Source organism: Schistocerca piceifrons, chromosome 3 (genome assembly GCF_021461385.2).
Source record: "Schistocerca piceifrons isolate TAMUIC-IGC-003096 chromosome 3, iqSchPice1.1, whole genome shotgun sequence".
NCBI classification, from domain to species: domain Eukaryota; kingdom Metazoa; phylum Arthropoda; class Insecta; order Orthoptera; family Acrididae; genus Schistocerca; species Schistocerca piceifrons.
In genome coordinates, this window is record NC_060140.1 from 344463732 (window position 1) to 344488099 (window position 24368).

Consider the following 24368-nt stretch of genomic DNA (forward strand, 5'->3'; position numbering starts at 1 on the left):
GGAGTGTAGGAAAACGCGAACAGAAGAGAATCGAAGCGTTTGAAATGTGGTGCTATAGAAGGTCGTTGAAAATTAGGTGGACTGATAAGTAACGATAGGGTTCTCTGCATAATCGGCGACGATAGGAACGTGTGGAAACTCTTGACAAGAAGACACAGGATGATAGACATCAAGGAATATGTTCCATGATAGTTGAGGGGCTGTAGGGGGCGAAAAATTTAGGGGACGACAGAGATTCGAATATGTTCGACAAATATATCATGGGAGTTGGACGAAAGGCAGTCAGAAGAAAACTGATGAGACCCCAACAGGAAAATATTGTTTTTCGGTGGTATCCGCCATGAGCTCTCCTGCGAGTCAGACTTCGAGATGTCCTGTCGTTGTACACTTTCATTCTCCGCTATTATTGAGTGATAAACTTTTTTCGTTTCATCATTTTGTGATGGTATCAGCGGAAAACTGTTTCGCTAAGCCTTGAATTTATGTGTAAGTCGCCGATTGCTCTCCTTCTCAAATACTGTTTGAGTATAGTCTGGGCAATTCGCAGTTTGTGGTGAGTAGATAGTTACATATTTTCTAACTATAACACTTGACTTATTATCTTAAGCCTGTAACATAAGATTACAGTTCTTAATGAGTAGAAGCTGAGAGCATTTTAAATTTCAAGATTCGGCCAATAACGGTATGAAGTACTGGTAATCAAAATTTTGTTGCCCCTGTAAGCCGTTAGATACGCAACCTGGAACTAGGGCTGCGCTCCAGGTGAGCTATTTACTAATATACAGAATGATTCTCATTAACGTTTAAAAACACCTGAAGCGACGTAGATAACGCTGAGACAAATTAAATTAATGTAAGGTACAGGAGCCATAAATTTTGGGAAATATCCTAAAAGTGGATGACAGATATTGAACATCTGACGTCAGCAGACGTACTTCGCCACACGTGCAGCGGTTGGGCGTGAAGAGATGACTAAACGATGCAGTACTTGCATTCGGACACACGGAGCAAATTTCGAACACTTTTTGTAAATGTGATCTGTTGTTCAAAAATTATTGTCCTCGATGTAACCAAGCAAAAGCTGCTCTTATTTTGTTTATTTCCTTTTACCCCTTCTTTTTGGTATATAGAAATCTATTAGTAAACAAAACTTAAGTCATTTACTGCTAACAAAGCAGTTCACAATCTCATACTCACTTATGGTTCAAATGGCTCTGAGCACTATGCGACTTAACTTCTGAGGTCATTAGTCGCCTAGAACTTAGAACTAATTAAACCTAACTAACCTAAGACCATCACACACATCCATGCCCGAGGCAGGATTCGAACCTGCGACCGTAGCGGTCGCTCGGCTCCAGACTGTAGCGCCTAGAACCGCACGGTCACTCCGGCCGGCTATACTCACTTACCTGTGACGCAATACGGTAGGTTTTGTCGTACTGTGCTTTGCAATAAAACAGCGGAGACCGCGAGACCGGTAAATAAAATAATAAATATTACCACAGCATAATCACATAATTGTCTGACTCAGTGGAAAGAAAAACTTGCTGCCAGACGTAAGACTCGATACCTGAGCACCATGCGCTAAAGTCTCTCACGTGGACCCAGAGCCTTACCGACATGAATACTTGACTAATGTCGGGTGTGACAGACCGATAAGCTCAACCGCCGACGAGGTACCTCAGCTGCTGACGTCACTTGTTCAATATATCTGATCCACTTTTGGGGTATTTCCCGACATCTGCGGTCCAGTTTGTCATATTAAATTACTTATCTCAGCGTCATCTACGTCGATTCAAACGTTTCTATACGTTAATAAGAATCACCATGTAAACACTGCATGAACAAGAGCGTGGCGTCGTCTCCGAACGTCGGAAGTTAACGTACTCTTTCCTAGTCCATTCCGACCGCGGTAATGGATTTTGTGCTTTTGTGTCTTCTTAATCTTTTATTCCGTGATACGCTGCAAAAGTTGCTCTAGGGCTTTGTATTTTTGTTTCTGGCGTTCTCTCACAAAAGAGACGAAATATCTGAAAGTACAAAAGTCTGAAATATCTGGACAAAGAACAAATCTATGTACACATAAATAAAAATGTAAATAGAAAAACGATTTTTAATGAAAACGGTTTCATCACTGAAACTTCAGGTATGTTCAACGATAAAAACACAGGATACAAAGGGTAAAGTAGAAAGATGCCATTTATTGCCTTATACATATAGCTTCAAGTGTTTGGAAGTATGAAATTGTTATTTTTCGAGCAAATAAATGTAGATGTTTTGAAAAGTTTGAACGTCAGTTTTCCTATTCATTCAGTTCTCAGGAGTGTGGAAAATTTATCTTACGACCTTCGTCAAGAATATCCGCTAAGAATGTTGCTTTGTTCATTAAAATACTATTTTCATTTCTAGCTGCTAATTCTGTCACCATGTTTGGACTTTCTATTGCAAAGATTGCGCCTTATAACCTCATTTTCTGCACAACGAACGTCTCTCACAACATACTTAGTTTCGGCGTTGATGTGTAAATGAAAACAACCGATCGTAATAGGCGAAACTGTACAGAGGCAAAACGACAGAGGTGCCGTAGTCTCACGTACAGTAGTACGAGTTACTTGATTGACGCAGGGAAGACGCTTGTGTAAAAGGAACTTAAGCGAGCGCTAGTACTTAGCGCAGACCGGTTACTATATCGAGGAAAAGATAATGTATCAAAGGAAATGATTTGTATATGTGGGAGGCAGCGTGCAGCATATGCGCCACGCTCATGGCCAGCGTGACCACACGGCCTTGCAGAGGACGACACGCTAGAGTTAGATGAGTCACGGTCGAAGGTATACAATACCTGTTTCTTTCGCCACGACAAGAATACTGCCTACTTATCCGCCATAATTCATGATTACTTCGCCATCAGCAGGATTCTCAGTACGATGGAGCCTAAGTGGTTGTTTCGTTTCCTATCCAAGGTATTGTTACTACTAGGTAATTGTGTCTGGCTGTCTCTGATCTGATTAAATCCTGTAAAATAAGGGACAACGCTTAGTCATCAAGGATGCTGAAATAAGCGACCTAGTTTGAGATTAGGGTAACAGACTGAGAGGGCTCAAGTTATTGTACGAAAAACACCTCCAAAACGCCATAGAATCATCTCCAGCACGAACTACATACTTCACGCTTTGAGGATTAAACGTCTCATTGCGTCGTCGGGGCACCAGACGTCTCTCATCATTTGAAAAGAATGCTCTCGGTCGACGTATCGCTGCACGTCTTCAAACCCCTACGACACTTCAGGAGATCCGACAGGCACTGGTGCAAGAATGGGAGGCTATACCCCAGCAGCTGCTTGACCACCTGATCCAGGGTATGCCAACCTGTTGTGAGGACTGTGCACGTGTGCATGATGATCATATCAAATATTGATGTCGGGGTACATGCGCAGGAAACAGTTGAGTTTTGTAGCACACGTGTTTCGGGACGGTTTCTCAACTTATCATCAATACTGTGGACTTATAGATCTCTGTCGTGTGTGTTCCCTATGTGCTTATGCTATTAGCGTCAGTTTTGTGTAGTGCCACGTTGAGTGGCACCACATTTTGCAAGTATCCTTAATTTATGAGCATGACTGTATTTAATGGTGTAAGGAATGAACCGGCGGTCGGTATGAAGAGGTATGGAGTAATTCTGATATTGAATTGAAGAACCTCCCGCGGGAGGTTCGAGTCCTCCCTCGGGCACGGGTGTGTGTGTGTTGTCCTTAGTGGTAGTTAGTGGAAGTCTAGGCACCGATGGCCCTAGCAGTTTGGTCCCTTAAGAATTCACACACATTTGAACATTTGATTTCGTAAATTTATTACTCCGTGTAGGGTACAATTACTTACTAGTACTGTAACAAATTATTTCAAATAGCGAACAAGAAGCGCAAACACGGTGATACAGTGACGCGTCCTTACCGACTCACACGCCTTTCACAGAGATTGCGACTAGGTCGCGTTAGACAGGCATGTGCCGTGACAGGCTTGGGTAAATGGAGAAGGGAGGTTACTTAACTGTCGAGGCCTTAGCGGACGCTGCGTCTTGCCGGGACCAGCGCTAGGGAAACGAGGGCACGTAGAAAACGGCAGGCTACGGATTCCACGTTGAGCTCGGTCTCGTTACTATCCAGCCTCAGTGTCACGTTTAGGAATTCTGAGATTCGTTTGCAGTCGTTCACTGTCCAGTGGCGTCGCTGTTTGCGCCACAACATGCGCCGCTTAGCACTGACCACAGAAATGCGTGGCTTGTGAGGAGCTCCTCGACCACTGTACACTCCAGAATTATACTATTTAGCAGTACCAGATTTCGCTCCCTCATTTCGTTGGATTTTATTGATCGTTCCCTAGAAATTTGTGTTACAACTTTTTCCATGAAATAAGGAACAGCGATTACATTTTTTTAACTCCCTAGGAATAATCATTGTTCTAGCTGGCCTGGTGGCAGCACTTTGGACTCAGGACTGATTTCATCCGCTGATTTCAGACGACTTTTTACAACCACCCTCCGTTAAGTTCGAATGTCCCTGTCTGTCAGTATATGCGGTCTGGCTGGTCTTGATTTAGCTGTGGTTTCTTCGTGTTTCCACTTCAAAACCAAATCGTCGACTAGGACAGTGACAGGAGGTTTGAAATGTCCCTGATCGATTTGTTGCTCAGGTGAGATGAAATGAGTAGTCGACGTTCGAAATCACTGAGTTCTCCTGATCGACCCGTTCCATGATAGTCTTTCTCTGCTAACGGCACAATAGTCTCTGCCTTCTTTTATACTTGTGGGTCCGCCTCTCAAGACATCTAGCGGTCAATTCCGTATTACATATGGATGTCCGGATATTTTTGCTCAAATACTGTATACAATTTCGGACACGAGTGTTGGGGACTTCTGCAATGGAAGTTGTACGTGCCACCTGTCATTAATAAACTTCTCTAAGTTGGAAAAGTAAGGGGAGTATTGGCAATACGGGAGCTGTGAAGGCGTGTGGTAATTCTTGCCCCGAAGCTCAGTTAGTAAGATTTTTGTCTGCGAAATCGAAGGTACCACGTTCGACCTTCGATCCGGCACGTAGTACTAATCTGTCAGGAAGTTAATAAAATATTCACTGCTGTGAAATATCACGATATAGAAGCAAATACATAGGCATCGTTCACCGGAGAAAAATGTAATCGCTGCTCCTTGTTTCATGGAAAATGTTGTAACACTAATTTCTAGTGAACGATCAATATAATCCAGCGAAATGAGGGAGCGAAATCTGGTACCGCTAAATAATACAATTCTGACGCAAAGCAGCAGAAGGACACTCGAACATGATGGCCACATGCAAGAGAGAACCACTGTATATCCTGCATCATTTTTAATTCCGTAAATGCAATTTTGTATTTGGCGGAGTAACTGGTGACCTCAGTCCCCGACATAGTAAATAGGAGTCCTACAAAGTCACTTACTCCTTTCCACCATCTAGGAAATTCAACCTGATTCGAACTGCACGATTTCGAAGAGCACCACAGCGTTCGCGGCTACCAAGGTGGACAGCTGGAAAGACCACAACGAAATCAGGGTTCTGGAAGCGAAACGCAAGTGCGTACAATGTGCACTACCACAATCAGCAGAAAAATGAATGAAAAAGTAAAGGAAAGCAATTACATGATTTTAAAACACCGAGAAAAAATAAAATTTGGAGTATGTAGTTGTACGGGAAGTATTGCCTGCCGCACATCTGAAGATGGCTCGCGAAGTATAGAAGTAGACGTTGATCAGTATGTAACTGCGTCAGTCCACCACCCATGTAATATTTCTGTAATTCTTTTCATTTTTTGTACGGTTACAGCATTTCCGTTGTAGCCTGAAGTGAATCACTGAAATGTGAAAAAGGTTTAGCTGATGGATCCAACTATGAAGTTGAGGAAAAAAACTTGTTTCCCTACAAAATAACACTAAACGCTGCTCGATATTTCCTTTCAATAAATTTGTATGAGTTTTTAAAGGTGTAAAGTTCTTTTTGAAACACCCTGTACCTTCACTATTATGTAGATATAAATTTCCTTTTTTCTCTTCAACTATTACTTAGTAATTTGTATAATCACTATTATTATTATTATTATTATTATATTACAAATAATACTATTGTTCGTTTTTTTATGCTGAGACATAACTTTGTAATCAATCAAAACATGTAACAACTTCAAAAAATGTTAAAAAACTACCTATTGTACGAGTATGTAGGTAAAAGAGAGTAGGTCTGTAGGAAGCAACAAATAAATAAATAAATGTTTGACATCCCGTCGACGACGGTATTATTAGAAAGGGAGCTCAAGCGCCTAATGGGGAAGAAAACTGACCGTACCCTTTAAAGGAGCCATCCTGACATTTGCTTTAATCGCTTTAGGAAAATTGCGAGCCGGACGTTGTGGCCGAGCGCTTCTAGGCGCTTCAGTCTGGAACCGCGCGACCGCTACGGTCGCAGGTTCGAATCCTGTTTCGGGCATGGGTGTGTGTCATGTCCTTAGGTTAGTTAGATTTAAGTAAATCTACGTTCTAGGGGACTGATGACCTCAGATGTTGAGTCCGATAGTGCTCAGAGCCATATTGTGTCAGTAAATCTTGTAACAAATATTTTGGGAATTTAAGCTTCTGTCAATTTCAAGTAGAAGCAATGTCACACAGTTAAATTCTATCACCTACGCTTAAATAAATGATTTCACACGTATCTATACAACTGAATATTAATATATAGTATTCGTCCTATGATTACTGCTTTTCTTACTTTAGCAATCTAACAAAAATTAGTGCTCAGAGCCATTTGAACCATTTTGAAAATTGCAAAAAACAAATCTGGACGGACGGACGGGAAACTGTTCTGTTATCCTACCGAATACGAATCCAGTTTTTTATCACTGAGCCACCTTCATCGGTGAAATTTCAGCAGATCCACTTTTCTTAGAAATGCTTTTTTTTTTATGATAGCTAATGCGTACTAAAGGTAAAGCTGTTATGGATCCGAAGACTGATTCGAACACCACAGTGCCTTACTAGGCACGGTCCTCGCGGAGGTGATATGTCGTTGTCTTCCTCCGGCCTTTGAACTGAATTACCCAGCTATTTATAGGAAGACCTACAGCAGTTTAACGTGGATTCCAATCTACGGTGCGACTCTTTATTTTTGACAGTTATTTCCAGAGGTGAAAGAAATAAGAAGAGACAAATACAGATCCTAGAAATAACAGGGGATCGATTTCAAGATCTTTGAATGTATAGTCAGTCTGTAATAATTAAGATGATCACTGTTATAGTAACAGATTCGTTGTTCTTACAGTGATAACATTAGCAATATGTTCCTAGTAGCGTTTTCTGACCGCAAACAATCACAAAACACCCTCAAGGTCATGCAAAGATCAGTCGTGTTGTTCCTGCTGTCTGTAAGATCTTTCCGACAAGAACGAGATGGCAAAACAGAGATATGTATATATTTATCTCTCGAATAAATCATGCTTCACGGAGAAACGTGACTCGCTTCATCTCGGTAACTGCTGTTCGCTACCGGTGCCGATACACCAGAGCTCAGTAAGCTGTCTCTATTCTGCAGTCACTCTCGGGAAGTATGCTTCCTCGCAGGAATTTCGTGTAGAAACGAGTTGATGAAAATACAGTTTTGTAGAACGTGTAAAAGTCCAACTAGGCCTGATACCCGCTTTAGTAGTTTGATTTTTGGAGCACTCTCGTGCTACAGAAGGTGTCAAAACTAGATAATTATGAGTCTATCGACGAGAAACAACAAATGTGAGTCTCCTAAGGAAATTTGGGAGAAACCTAGCAGAGATTGATACTTTAGTTCACAGTACCAGAAGTCAATAATTGTAAGTCATCATCAGTTATTCGTATATATATATATATATATATATATATATATATATATATATATATATATATATATATATATATATATATATATGTCATGTTCGTATCGAAAGGTGTCTTCTTAGATAAGGTTTCTTATCCTCTTTCTTCGTTAGGTTTGAAGGACCATGTGTTACCTACAAAATAGAATTGAGTTGGCCCATTGTTCTGTCAACACGCCAATAACCGATGGACATTCACGCTCTAAGGAACATTTATGGAAGGAGGAATTCTGCAATAGCATCAAAGGTTGCTGTTTGTCTTTTCTAAACTACAGCTAGCAGACCAGCTATGCGTTTCCTTTTTATGTTATATGTTAGGTAAGGGAAAGCGGCATTTATTCGTTTGTGCTGGAAACAAATACATGAGATTTTCTGTAGATAGTTTGCTAACAATACTATTGCAGTGCTGTGTACTAGGGGCTAAGGAGGAGAATTTGTTGGTATTTTAGATCGTCTGCTAAATCTTCCTGTTATTTCGGGCTTCATAGTAGCCTCTGAAGGATATACCTTTGACAGTTGATGTTAATGTTTAGAATACAGGACTAGTGTTACATTCTAGACAATGTCTCTAACTGCGAGGAAAATGAGAAAATTCATTATTTCAAATTCCTACTCAACGAAAATATTTGTACAAACTGGGTATCCAGTAGGGATAATTTCGTCCCTAGCAAGAATTGTGTAATAAGTAGATAAACCATAAATAAATAAGTACGTAAAATCAGAAACCAGAAGTTAGCAAGTAATCACGGGAAAATTTCAATAATTATCGCTGCATGTCTTCGGAAAGCGTATGAAAATGAAATTACTTTGCTCCAGAGAGCGAATATTAAGGATTTTCTACGCATTTGTAATATGATGAACATACATAAATAATGGTAAAGCAGTGTAGGGAGGAGAACAAGCGTTTGTGGGCGTGAATTGCAATGAAACAAGGTGGTGGTGGTGGTTAGTGTTTAACGTCCCGTCGACAATGAGGTCATTAGAGACGGAGCGCAAGCTCGGGTAGGGAAGGATTGGGAAGGAAATCGGCCGTGCCCTTTAAAAGGAACCATCCCAGCATTTGCCTGAAACGATTTAGGGAAATCACGGAAAACCTAAATCAGGATGGCCGGAGACGGGATTGAACCGTCGTCCTCCCGATTGCGAGTCCAGTGTGCTAACCACTGCGCCACCTCGCTCGCAATGAAACAAGGCTAGATTCTGCATATGTGGTGACTAATGAAAATTTATGTCGGACTAGGACGAGGACTAGGATCTCCAGCTTTTGGGGAGCAATCACTTTAATAAGTGAGATATCTGAACACTTCTCCAGGTCAGATTAATACTTTCTTTGTCAGTGACGTTCTCGCGGAAGTGTTTTCAAATCACAGGTGGCAACATCAATGACAATGAAATTTTGTGTCAGACCTTGAGGGGTGAGCATATAGCTTAATGCTTAATGTGATTACTCGTGAAAAGTTGGAAATACAGATTCGAGTCTCGGTCATGCATAAAACTTCCTTAGTTGAAACATTTTTCTTACACCGCGCCTTCCGTGTTGCTGACTGGTGCTCTCTAATATCATTCATGTCATTACATCGTCACTGATTTCATTCCCATCGATCCATTCATTTTATTTCAGTGAATGTAATTCAGCAGAGAGATTTTGCAGTTCATTTGGTAGCATAGGATTGTAGTAAATAAAGGGCTTTAAAGGAAGCTCAGTTTCCCCTACATGTCGATCAAAAAAATTTGCGGATGCTAATCTAAGTTAAGCTCGAGAGTGCACAGAAATTTTCAGTGAACTGCAAGTGAGCCGTTACGTATTATGGAAAGATATGTCCAGGACGAACCGTAAAATATATTGCTTCCTTCCCCATACATCTCACATTGTGACCAATGCAGCACCATTATGGATGTTCGGGCTTACCCTTAGGATTACCAGCAGCCTTACTTCCCACGCGCCATCTGCAATTAGAATAAAAATGGGAGAAACGGTGCTTTTACAGCGGCATGGTGGCTTTAGAGGAAAAACGTAAATGTAGGATGAACAGAAGCTTCACTTGCGTTTTATGCGGACGTAACACCGGAAAAATGAAATGATTCAATACTGTTTGGTTTCATCGAAGATTCTAATTAGTGCCGAGCGATGTGGTGCAATACTGGAAAAATACGCATTCGTATTCAGAAGGCGTCGACTTATGATTCACATTTAGCGAGCCTGATTAAGGTTACCCGCGGTTTTACTGAAGCGTGTGGATTGGTTCCTTCAAGTGACTGCCAACTCTCCCCTCCCCCTCAAACTCTCTCTCTCTCTCTCTCTCTCTCTCTCTCTCTCTCTCTCTCTCTCACACACACACACACACACACACACGCACACACGCACGCACACATTCTGTTCAGTTCAAGCTAGTCTTCCGTTTTCAGCGATCTCGATACAGACGGAATGATATATTCTACCATTACTTTCCCGGGCTGACGCATTGTGTAGATATCTATGGAGTAATGGTACTTGCTCAAGCTCTGTGACGAAGCTTCTATACCCAAACAAACTGAGCTGGGGAAGAAAGTAGTGTTCATCTGTCCTTGACAGGAAGGGCCCTTCTGTCAATCGAACTGTAGCGTTTTCACCTATCACATGGAGGGTAGTGTATGTCACGGTCGTGTACTGCGCTACGCATCCTGGCCAGCAGAGTGGTATCGAGGTCATACGCGACGGGTGCTCTCGCTGGACCTGGAGAAATGTGGCTGCACCATCCCTGTAGGCTGACCGGATCCCGAGCGAAAGTCAGAGATCGCCCGCCGAGCCAGTTGGGCGAAAGCGCAGCAGCGTGCACCACTCTGCTTACAGCCACCTGATCTGTCCTTTACGAGCGCCGATTTCTCACCCAGATAAAGCAAGGACTCTTTGCCGGGAGGAGCCGGCACGAAATTCAGTACAGCACTCAGAGTTTAAACTTCTGTGCTTTCTCGAAGCCACTGTATCCTTTTTAACAGAGCTGTGACAAGGTCTCTAGTCCTTTCGCTTTCACAGGAATGTCCAACATGTCTCCCTGGTACCTAGAGAGTCGGGGAGAAAACTGTAATTCGTATAAACCTGCTTTTGCCAGACTTCTGTGGTACATTGAATGTATTCCCAGTTGCGAATATGGAAACCATCAGCAGTATAATGGAATGACGACAGTAAAAATTTGTGCCAGACCTGGTCTTGAACCTGGATTTTCCACTTATCGAGAGCGGCTACCCGACCATGACTCACGACCAGACCCAAACTTCCATTTGCTGTCAACCATCTGTCTATAATACGTACTCTTACATCCATTAGGTGTATTCCCTTACAGGGGAGACATTTTACTTGAAAGTCGTTTGTCCGGTGTCGGCGGATAAATCAGATATTGCCGCGCCTGTGTTATTCAAAAATACGATAGGAAGTTCCTTCGGACATTCATGCATATCCTAAGGAACTTTGCATCGTATTTCTGAATAACACAGGCAGGGCAGTATCGTATCGTAGGGTTTCTGTTAACCCATTGATATCGTCCGGTAGTTTCGAATTACTTCTACCTTACATATGAACTGCTGATCATTGCCAACATCATCCATAAGACACCCAGTGCTTGGTACAGAGCCACCCTGATATTTTCCGTGTGTTATAGTCTTCAGCTATATGCATCGATGTTTTCCTGTATTTTTCTGATGTCTTCTTCCTACCTTTTATTGTTGTTGTTGTTGTGGTCTTCAGTCCTGAGACTGGTTTGATGCAGCTCTCCATGCTACTCTATCCTGTGCAAGCTTTTTCATCTCCCAGTACCTACTGCAACCTACATCCTTCTGAATCTGCTTAGTGTATTCATCTCTTGGTCTCCCTCTACGATTTTTACCCTCCACGCTGCCCTCCAATACTAAATTGGTGATCCCTTGATGCCTCAGAACATGTCCTACCAACCGATCCCTTCTTCTGGTCAAGTTGTGCCACAAACTTCTCTTCTCCCCAATCCTATTCAATACTTCCTCATTAGTTATGTGATCTACCCATCTAATCTTCAGCATTCTTCTGTAGCACCACATTTCGAAAGCTTCTATTCTCTTCTTGTCCAAACTATTTATCGTCCATGTTTCACTTCCATACATGGCTACACTCCATACGAATACTTTCAGAAATGACTTCCTGACACTTAAATCAATACTGGATGTTAACAAATTTCTCTTCTTCAGAAACGCTTTCCTTGCCATTGCCAGCCTACATTTTATATCCTCTCTACTTCGACCATTATCAGTTATTTTGCTCCCCAAATAGCAAAACTCCTTTACTACTTTAAGTGCCTCATTTCCTAATCTAATTCCCTCAGCATCACCCGACTTAATTAGGCTACATTCCATTATCCTTGTTTTGCTTTATTATATAAGTATATTCGACTCGTCTTTTCTCACGTCTCCGATTCTACAAAAGAACTTTCTTTAAATTCTCCGTCCACTACCAGTCATTTGTTACATAATCTGTCCGCTTACATTTCATTTTCAATATAACCATAAAAATGCCATCTACTCCGGCTTCTTCCTTGATGAGTCGGTTTTTCTTTTGTGTTCCCCAGCAATTCACAAATGCAATTCCCTTTTGCTCAATGAACAACCATCAGTTTTTGAATGGTTGTCGCATTAAAATTTCATGTCTTACTGCCATAAATCATAACTCGAAATACTCACTGATAGTGAACTTCCCTTTCAGTCACATCGGAAATGTGGTTCTGATAAACCTATTTGTTTTATCAAAATTATTGTCTGTTTGTATTCTTATGTGTATTACTTTTGCTATCCAAACACTTGTCGTACTTAACCACCTTAAATACAAATACTTATCAACTGATCCTCTTACTACACTGAGTGGCAATAAGTGATAAGGCACAGGACGTGATGTTACGAGGGCTATTTTTTTCAATCTCCGAAATTAAAACTACAATGAAAACCAGGTGAAGCTTTGCGCAGTTGTGTTGCGCAGTGTCTCTGGTATGCCTTTCTATAGCGACACGTCGCACTTTTCAGTTCTGAGCGCCACTGAGCCCGTAAAGATGGCTGTAAAATAGTCTCCCGCCAAATGGGAGTTCTGTTGACAGATTCCGCCTGATTCGATGCAACCTACAATAAGTATCTGTCATCAGTTTCCTTCGTGACAGCGATCGCCCGCACACTGCAGGGGCAACGAAGATGCTTCTTTTGCTTTTACGATGGGAAGTATTTGCTCACCCACCATACAGTCCGGATTTGGTTCCCTCTGATTTTCATATTTTCACTCACATAAACAGCTAGCTATGAGGACAGCATTTTGGCACAGACAACAAGCTCCACACCATCTTAAGCAACTGTCGGAAAAAACAGGCGGTAGCCTTCAATGACGAGTGAATTGGAAGACTGGTAACATGCTACTAAATCTTATGTAGGGAAGTAGCTGGAAGGCGTAGCTAACTGTTGCAAATAAAACATTTTCACCGAGCTTTCCATTTCGTGACAGATCGGATATTTTTTTTTTTAATCTCCTGTACTTGTGAGCCTCTTCTTCGAGAACTTTCAGAAGTGCACTCTAATGGTGAGATATGGACTCAACCAGATTTTGGAATCTTTCTGGAGAGATTCCGATCCAAACAACTTGCAGTGCCACCCGAAATGGTTTTTATCTAGTTGGTGCTGAGTTCATCCAGCGTGAAATGTTCAACTGGCGTAATAATTGGTGATCTGAGTGGCCAAGCCGTGGTAGGGAATTCACTGGAGTGTTCCTCAAGTCACCTGTGTGCAAGCAAAGAGCGGAGACATGTTACATTGTCATGTTCAAACATGCCATGTCCAACAGGGCACTCTAATGACTATAATGAATACACACTGTCTGCAAGGATGTCCACACAATGTGCTCTGTCATTCGTCCCTGCAACCGGACAATGAGGTCCGACTGCGACCATTTGAACAAAACCCAGAACATAACTGAACCGTCTCCTGCCTGGACTCAACGATGTAAACATGCAGGATGCGTAGCATAACGCGACACTTTCAAGCACACATTAGCTCGGTGAAAATGAAACATGAATTCAAAGGACCTTGCTGCAAGCCGTCATTGTTCCATGGCTCAGTGATGATATTCACGGCTTGTGTCAGAAATTAAGCTCTTTGTTGGGACCTCAGCAAAGGGACGCAAGTCAAAGATTCACGCACTGCCCTACTGACGTCCAAACGCGTTTCAGTTAGTATCCCTCTACCTATAGTCGTATGCTTTGCTTTACATCCATGATACAGTAGTCTCTGTTGCTTTAAGAGTTTCTTTACAGTGACTGTATACCATAAACGGTCCATTCCATCATGAACTGTTCTACTAAGTACATATCTGTCCAGTGCATGGTCAACTACTTTTTTAATTTTAGCCATATTTCTTCTACCTGCTCCTCTCTGGATCTAAATATTTTGAGTTTCTTCTTGAGGTGAGACATTTCTGCCTCTTCACTTAGTTTGCTGAACATATAAATCCTTCTACTTGTTGTAATTGCCCGCTGTACTTTGGTAACCATTGTTGCTCCACCTGCCTCTTGGGCACTGGCGTCAGTTTCTATGAGAACATCCTCAAAGAGGTCGGGGCTGTCTGTTGCTAATAATCCAGTATATTTCCATAATGAGTGGGCTTCTGTTCTAGGTAGTCTCAGACGAAGCATTAATTTAATAATGTTGCGCAGGGTGCCTTGTCACGCCCACCAATTGCATGACTGTTACTATCCCAGTTGATTGTTGGATGATTAAAGTCTCCTCCGATAATTACAATGTGACTGTAATTACGAACTAGCCTACTGAGGTTTTCTCTGCAGCTTTAGGTCACATTAGGAGGTGAGTCGGCAGAAGGACCCAGTTATAATTTTATGCCCACACCCGATACTGAGTCTTGCCCAAACAATCTCTCATGCAGCTTTAGTTTCAGTCTTGGCGGGTTTTAGTCTACTGCGATAAATACGCCAACTACATATGTCGTTAGCCTATCGTTTCAAAATACTCGTACTCCTTCCACAAAAATCTCACTGCTGTCAGTTTCAGGTTTTAACCAGCTCTCTTCTGTACCAAGTGCTAGGTGAACATACGCAGGGGGGGGGGGGGGGTGTATTGTGACAGGTGCAATATTTTACAGAATCAAACAAATAACTTTAAACTAAGCTTGCTCTTCCTTTTTAATATGGATCTGTTGTGCTGTAAGTATTACCAGTAGAATTTTGAACTGAATCGAGTAACAGCAAAGACGAGAGTGCATTACAACAGAAAATCTTGATATGAAATTTAATGTTAGTCTGCAGTGTTTTCTAGGTTATGGTAACTAACAAATTAGATAAATGCAGACGATATACCCTCATGTTAAAGGGGCAAATTAATGTGACGCGATGTTGTTTACTTAAAGTAACTGTACATCACAAACGCCGATTTATTACGAAATAAATTATGCACAACACTCGTAACTTACGAAAATTCTCGAAAATATACGTTCGCGAGCGTCCGAAAATTCTCAAAAATATGCCTTTTTTCACACAAATATAGAATGAAATTAGGAAGCGATTGTTTTTCAAGGAGGATACTGTAACTAAAAGTTTCTAAAAAGGCGTAAATTAAGTTTACAACCGACGATCTAGTACGATCTTGTTCGCAGCACTCACAAATATTCGAAATTACACTATATATCATGAAACTTAAAAGTACTGATACAATCAATTGAAGATTATGCTAAAGCTGCACGAACAGTAAACTCTTAGAATGTAGAATTTCGAATCGGTTAACTCGCAATGTGTTGCCGTGCTCTCTGCACATCTGACTGTAATGCACTGCTCAGGTTTCGTGTCTATACCCGCGCCGTACGAACATCTGAAAATGGGACAGCCATTCCCGTGACTTTCGGCCATGATTTTCAGGCCTACTCCGGAACTTTCGCTGTTAAATTTATGGCAATGGCATACGGAAGGAGGCAGTTCAAATTCCAATTGGCTAGTTTAAGTACTCCACATCCTTACATAAAGACACGGCCGCTTCCCTTTCCCTCGTTGTACATTCAGAGCTACCTCTCTGTCCGTAATGACCTCGATATTAATCTCCAAACTCCTTCCTTTCTTTCTACTCTAAAGGAAATTCTTTTCCCTTCTCTCTTACTAAGTTCCTCCGTCACCGAATGATACATTTTCATGTTATCATCTTACAGCTAATTTGTTGCAATTTCCTAAAAATGGCTCTGAGCACTATGGGACTTAACATCTGAGGTCATCAGTCGCCTAGAGCTTAGAACTACGCAAACCTAATTAACCTAAGGACATCACACATATCCATGCCCGAGGCAGGATTCGAACCTGCGACCGTAGCAGTCGCGCGGTTCCGGACTAAAGCGCCTAGAACCGCTCGGCCATGCAATTTCCTAGTTCTGCTGTCGGCAAAATTAAGTTTTGAAAATTCTTTGTCATTTTTAGTACTTTCAGCTATAAATTTCAATCATATATCAATGGGGATGAAGTCAATGACGTTATGAGATGAAATTATATCTGCAAAAACCGTCTACAAATATTGAAGCTACAGTATAATGAATACGTTGTGACAATTAAAAATTCACGCAATAGAGGGACTCAAAGCAGGGTTATCTTCTTCCCGTGAGGAGTCACGTTAATTATTAGGTTTTCCGAACACATTTCCAGGTCTGATTCAAATTTACACTGGCCCTGAGGTCTTGTGTTTATAGTATTGAAAGATCTAAGTCAAAACAAGACCCCTGGGGTAGGCAACTTTCCTTCAGAATCACGGAGATCCTTTGGAGAATATACCACGATAAAAATATTCGACTTGATGTCCAAGATATGTAAGACCGGGCAAATACCCTCAGCCTTCAAAAGAAGGCAGCTGCTGACAAATATGAATATTACCGAGTTATTACCTAATAAGTCGTGGATGCAAAACACTGACACGAGATCTGTATAGAAGAATGGAGAAACTGGTTGATGCCGACCTCGGGGAAGACCATTTTGGGTTCCGGAGAAATTCAGGAACACCTGAGGCTATACTGACATTTCAACTATCTTAGATAGGCTTCAGTTTCTGCAGAAAGCAGACTGCAGCTATAAGAGTCGAAAGACATGAAATGGAAGCAGTGGTTGACAGTGGAACGAGGCATGGTTGTAGCCTATCCCCCGTGCTATTCGTGCGTTAAGCAAGAACTAATGGGAACTAAAATATGAATTCAGATATAATAAATAACGGGGTGTCTATAGGAAGGACACACATTGAAGCGCGAAAGAAACTGGTATAGGCATGCGTATTCAAATACAGAGATATGGAAACAGCCAAAATATGGCGCTGCGGTCGTTAAAGCCTGTGTAAAACAGTAAGTATATATCAGGAATCCGGGAAAACATCAAATCTCCGACCTCGCTGCGGCCGGAAGAAGATCCTACAAGAACGGGACCAACTACGACTGAAGAGAACAGTTCAAAGCTACAGAAGTGCAAACCTTCCGCAAACTGCTGCAGAGTTCCGTGCTGGGCCATCAACAAGTGTCAGTGTGCGATCCATTCAACGAAACATCATCAATGTGGGCTTTCAGAGCCGAAGGCCCACTCGTTTACCATTGATGACTGCATGACACAAAGCTTTAGCCTCTCCTGGGCCCGTCAACATTGGACTGTTGGTGACAGGAAACTTGTTGCCTGGCCGGACGAGTCTCTTTTGAAATTGTATCGACCGGATGGAGGTGTACGGGTATGAATATAACCTCATGAATCCATGGACCCTGGAAGTTCAAGCTGATGGAGGTTCAGTAATGGTGTGTGGCGTGTGCAGTTGGAGTGATATGGGACACCTGATACATTTAGATACGGTTCTGACGAGTGACACGTACGTAAGCATCATGTCTGATCACCTGCATCCATTCATATCCATTGTGCATTCCGTCGGACTTGGCAATTCCACCATTACAATGCTACACACCACACGTCCGGAACTGCTACAAAGTTTCTCCAGGAATGCACTTCTCAAATGGTTCAAATGGCTCTGAGCACTATGGGACTTAACTTCTGAGGTCATCAGTCACCTAGAACTTAGAACTACTTAAACCTAACTAACCTAAGAACATCACACAAATACATGCCCGAGGCCGGATTCGAACCTACGACCGTAGCGGTCACGCGGTTCCAGACTGTAGCACCTAGAACCGCTCGGCCACTCCAGCCGACTGCACTTCTCAGTTTAAACACTTCCTCTGGCCACCAAACTCCCCAGACATGTATATTACTGTTTTGCATATCTGGGATGCCTTGCAACGTGCTGTTCAGAAGAAATCTCCACCCCCTCGTACTCTTAGGATTTATGGACATCCCTGCAGGATTCATGGTGTCAGTTCCCTCCAGCACTACTTCAGACATTAGTCGAGTCCATGCCACGTCACGTTGCTGCACTGCTGCGTGCTCATGCGGTCTTACACGATATTAGGCATGTGTACCAGTTCCTTGGCTCTTCAGTGTATTAAGCATGCCACAACCGTTGATAGGCATTCTGACACTGCGCCAATGCGGGACGAAGGCGCAAGAAAATGAGGGTTATGTAATCATTATCACAGTATTACGAAATACTGATAATGGTAACAATATTTTAAAAATAACTTAGTTTCGTCATCGAAACAGAATCCAACCTTTTATCTTTACCTCTCAGAAAATTTAATTTTACTCCTTAGTATTACCCCAGATTATGAAGCAATGGCCAGGAGACTAGGCGGCATGACTTACCGGAGAGATGGTTGTCTCCGCCACTGGCCGGCGCGGTCTGCAGGCGTCCCTCCATGGCGCGCAGGCGCGTGTGCAGGTCCCGGGTGTGCATGAACAGGAACAGCGTGCTCGACACCGCCATCAGGGCCACCAGCTCGATCGTCCTGCAACACACACCGTCCACGTCAGGGCGCGCTCACTCTACAGCAGGCAGAGCAGCGCTGCCACGTCTGCATCTACACATGTTCTCTGCCATCTACACATGTTCTCTGCAAACCACTGCGAAGTGCTTGACAGGGAGTACTTCTCATTGTAACAGTTTATAGAGATGCTTCCCGTTCCATTCACGGGATGAATAACTGTTTAAATACTATTAGGCGCTCTGTAATTAATCTAATATTGTCCTCACGATCTCTAAGGAAGGGATAAGCAGGGGGGTTGTAGTATATTCCTCTAGTTATCATTTAATACCGTTTCTTGAAACTTTGTAAGTCCTTCGAGATAGTTTTCGTGTATCTTACGCTGTCTGCCAGTTCAGTTTCTCCAGCATCTCTTGTGACATTCTCCCACTGGTCAAACAAACGTGTAACCATCCGTCCTACCCTTCACTTCATACGTTCAATATATCCTGTTAGTCCTATTTGGTACAGCAAAAAAATTGTTCAAATGGCTCTGAGCACTATGGGACTTAACATCTGAGGTCATCAGTCCCCTAGAACTTAAGAACTACTTAAACCTAACTAACCTAAGGACATCACACACATCCATGCCAGAGGCAGGATTCGAACCTGCGACCGTAGCGGTAGCGCGGTTCCAGACTGTAGCGCCTAGAACCACTCGGCCACTCCGGCCGGCTTTGGTACAGCAATACTGACCAATATTCTAGCGTGGGTCGGACGACTGATTTGTAAGCAACCTCCTGTGTCACCTGATAGCATTTCCCTAGTATTCTGCCAATAATCTGCTACCAGTTTTACCTATGAATGAGCGTATGTGATCGTTCCATTTCATGTCCCTGCAAAGTTTTACACCCAGGCATTGTATGAATTGACCGATTCCAGTCATGACTCACTTATACTGCGGTCATAAGAAACTACGTTTTTTCGTTTTGTGAAGTGCACTGTTTTACGTGTTTGAACATGTAAAGCAAGTTTCTAGTCTTTGCGTCACTGATATCTAGTCAAGATGGATATCAAAGATATTAGACGGCCCTTCTTCTACACCGGTGTGACGCACCCTTTCTTCTAACCGCTGGAAACAGTGTTTATTTGAAGCATCTTCAATATTATATGGTTAGAGGAGGGGCTAACTCCGCCTCAGATTTGGTATAAAATCTGACAGTGTTCCACTGGGCCCTGGTGCTCGGCCAGTCTCGAAATATTACGAATATCTCAGGAAACAGGATGCAAAGTGATTAAAAACTATTAGACAATTTCACAAGGCTATATTGTTGCCAGTGCAATTAAGGAAACAAAATGTTTCAAGAGTGGGATTAAAATTCAGGGTCAAATGATGTTAGTGATAATACTCGGTGATGACATGGCAACCTTTAATGAAAATGGGGAAGAAATAAGAGATCTGTTGAGTGGAAAGAACGCTGTAATGATCACCGAATTGGGAGTAACCTAGGACAAAAATAATTAGAAGTACCAGAAATGACATCAGTGATAACGTTAATATCAAAATTGGAGATCACTTAATTCCCGGAGTAAAGGAAATTTGCTGCCTTGGAAGCAAAATAAGGCATGATAGACGATGCAAAGAGGATATAGGAAGCAGGCAAACACGGGCGGATGGAGCATTTCTCGCTAAAATAAATCTGCCAGTATCAAATCAGGGCCTTGAGCAAGAAATTTCTGAATGTGTTTTCCCGTAATGCAGCATTTGATGGAAACGAATCATGGACTGTGGAAGGATAGGAGCCGGCCGGGGTGACCGAGCGGTTCTAGGCGCCACAGTCTGGAACCGCGCGACCGCTACGGTCGCAGGTTCAAATCCTGCAGAGGGCATGGATGTGTGTGATGTCCTGATGTTCGTTAGGTTTAAGTAGTTCTAACGTCTAGGGGACTGATGACCTCAGAAGTTAAGTCCCATAGTGCTCAGAGCCATTTGAACCATTTGAAGGATAGGAAAAGAAGACAATCGAAGCATCTGAGATGTTATGTTATGGAAGGATGCTAATAATTCAGTGAACTGATAAAATAAGGAAACAAGAGGTTCTCTGCAGAATCGGCAAGGAAGGGAATATCTGAAACCACCAGCTAGAAGAACGGACAGGATGTTAGGGCATATGTCAAGAGATGAGGCCACGTATAAATAAAAATACAGTCGAGAAAATGTGTGGAAAGCAGAGTGGGGGATCAGATACACTCCTGGAAATTGAAATAAGAACACCGTGAATTCATTGTCCCAGGAAGGGGAAACTTTATTGACACATTCCTGGGGTCAGATACATCACATGATCACACTGACAGAACCACAGGCACATAGACACAAGCAACAGAGCATGCACAATGTCGGCACTAGTACAGTGTATATCCACCTTTCGCAGCAGTGCAGGCTGCTATTCTCCCATGGAGACGATCGTAGAGATGCTGGATGTAGTCCTGTGGAACGGCTTGCCATGCCATTTCCACCTGGCGCCTCAGTTGGACCAGCGTTCGTGCTGGACGTGCAGACCGCGTGAGACGACGCTTCATCCAGTCCCAAACATGCTCAATGGGGGACAGATCCGGAGATCTTGCTGGCCAGGGTAGTTGACTTACACCTTCTAGAGCACGTTGGGTGGCACGGTATACATGCGGACGTGCATTTTCCTGTTGGAACAGCAAGCTCCCTTGCCGGTCTAGGAATGGTAGAACGATGGGTTCGATGACGGTTTGGATGTACCGTGCACTATTCAGTGTCCCCTCGACGATCACCAGTGGTGTACGGCCAGTGTAGGAGATCGCTCCCCACACCATGATGCCGGGTGTTGGCCCTGTGTGCCTCGGTCGTATACAGTCCTGATTGTGGCGCTCACCTGCACGGCGCCAAACACGCATACGACCATCATTGCCACCAAGGCAGAAGCGACTCTCATCGCTGAAGACGACACGTCTCCATTCGTCCCTCCATTCACGTCTGTCGCGACACCACTGGAGGCGGGCTGCACGATGTTGGGGCGTGAGCGGAAGACGGCCTAACGGTGTGCGGGACCGTAGCCCAGCTTCATGGAGACGGTTGCGAATGGTCCTCGCCGATACCACAGGAGCAACAGTGTCCCTAATTTGCTGGGAAGTGGCGGTGCGGTCCCCTACGGCACTGCGTAGGATCCTACGGTCTTGGCGTGCATCCGTGCGTCGCTGCGGTCCGGTCCCAGGTCGACGGGCACGTGCACCTTCCGCCGACCACTGGCGACAACATCGATGTACTGTGGAAACCTCACGCCCCACGTGTTGAGCAATTCGGCGGTACGTCCACCCGGCCTCCCGCATGCCCACTATACGCCCTCGCTCAAAGTCCGTCAACTGCACATACGGTTCACGTCCACGCTGTCGCGGCATGCTACCAGTGTTAAAGACTGCGATGGAGCTCCGTATGCCACGGCAAACTGGCTGACACTGACGGCGGCGGTGCACAAATGCTGCGCAGCTAGCACCATTCGACAGCCAACACCGCGGTTCCTTGTGTGTCCGCTGTGCCGTGCGTGTGATCATTGCTTGTACAGCCCTCTCGCAGTGTCCGGAGCAAGTATGGTGGGTCTGACACACCGGTGTCAATGTGTTCTTTTTTCCATTTCCAGGAGTGTACATTAGCATATAGTTTAGAAATGATATGATTATCATTAAGTCATTAGTTGTCCCATTTGATCTCTATGAGAGCTTGGGATTTCTAGGTTCACAATACACTGACCTTGTGCCTGCCGTTCTTTCTCCACTGGCTGAAACAAAGTAAACCTTCCTCCTGTACACTGATGAGCCATAACATTTATGGCCACCTGCTTAATAGTTTGTTTGTCTGTCTCTGGAACGAAATAATCACTGATTCCGCGTATCAGGTATCCGGCAGCTGAGTTGCGTACGCCGTGATGGCTCCCGATAGCGACCCAGATGGGTTCCATAGGATTTACATCAGCCAAATTTGGTCGCGGAATCATCAACGTGAGTTCACTATAATGCTCTTCAAGCCACTGTAGCAAGCTTCTGGCCCCGAGACATCGACAATAGTGCTGCTGAAAGATGACATCAATGTCTGGGAAGACATCAAGCATGAAGGGATGCAGGTGGTTCGCAGCAGTCAGCGTTTTTTCAAGTACTACAAAAGATCCCATTCATGGGCAGGGGAATGTTTCCCATAACATAATACTGCTCCCAACAGCCTGTATCCGTGGCGCGCTGCAAGTTTCGAGCCCCCGTTCACCTCGATGACGACGTTTGTGGAGACGATCATCGGCCCAGTGTCCCAGTGTAGCAAAAATGTGAGCCTCCCCCCCCCCTAAGAGCAGACATGATTTCATTGATCGATTGTCCGCCCCGATAGCTGAATAGTCAGCGTGACGGACTGCCGTCCTAAGGGGCCCGGGTTCGATTCCCGACTGGGTCGGGGATTTTCTCCGCTCAGGGACTGGGTGTTGTGTTGTCTTCATCATCATTTCATCTCCATCCGGCGCCCGGATCGCCCAATGTGGCGTCGAATGTAATAAGACCTGCACCAAGGCGGCCGGACCTGCCCCGTAAGGAGCCTCCCGACCACTGACGCCAAACGCTCATTTCCATTTCCATTGATCGACTGTCGAATTCCGATGCTCCCGTGCACACTGTAATCGTAACTGATGTCGTTGTTTAGTAAAAATGTGAACAGGAGTACTCCGAAAGACTTGTGCGTGCACAAACATTGTGCTCTTTCGGCAGAGAAGCCACAGATCACCATCTGCCCTACTTTACAGAGCAGACAAGCCTTCGAACCCCACGTTCTCTGAAGAGTCGTGGACCTCTAACTATTTAGCGTCTAGTGGTAGTTTTACTGTCCTACTTCTTTCTGTAGATGCTCACGACAGTTGCACGTGAACATTCGACCTGCTTTGCTGTCTTTGAGATACTCGTTCACAGGCTCTGCGTAATAACAAACTGTCCTTTGTCAAAGTCGCTTATCTCAATGGATTTCTCCATTTGCAGCCCATATCTTGGCAAGGGTAATCACCTGCCCGTGTTTGCTCCACTTACATACTTCTGTTGCCGTGTCACGTGCCCGCAATGCCACCAAGCGGCATCCAACATCGGGGTGGGCAGTGGTCATAATGTTTTGGCTTATCATTATATAGTAATGACCATAACACCCTTATGTAATGCCTTCTTCTTTATGGGGTATTAGGTTTCAGTTCATGTTTTACAGACTGTATGCTTCCGAACAACCTTCGTCACTGCCAATGATTTTCTTTCGCTGAATGGCTCTTTTTATTGATAACAAATGAATGCTTTGTTGCGAAATCATTCATTCCACTTTCTGACTGAAGTGGCTAGAGGCAAACTGAGTCGAAACTACAGTCTAAATGCTCGTCGAACCGTAACAGCACTATCTCATCGTGCGCGTTAAGGCGTTCGTCACTTACCATCGGTCGATATCGTCATCGACCACGAATAATTTTACCATCATGCACCTTTCCCGATGATGTACACATTCAAAGATCTATGTCAGTACTGCTGCTTAATAGGTGGTATATGAAATCCCTCCCGCAAATTAT

At 43.6% G+C, this 24368-nt stretch overlaps 1 protein-coding gene across 1 annotated transcript in view; it reads right to left on the reverse strand.

Annotated features, from left to right (window-relative positions):
* The window catches only part of LOC124788647 (heparan sulfate 2-O-sulfotransferase pipe), a 278514-nt gene that overhangs the window by 171801 nt on the left and 82345 nt on the right, over window positions 1–24368 (reverse strand). The window contains exon 2 of the mRNA XM_047255922.1: window positions 18668–18810. Within this exon, the coding sequence (XP_047111878.1) occupies window positions 18668–18810 (143 nt within the window). The remainder of the gene's footprint in view (window positions 1–18667; window positions 18811–24368) is intronic.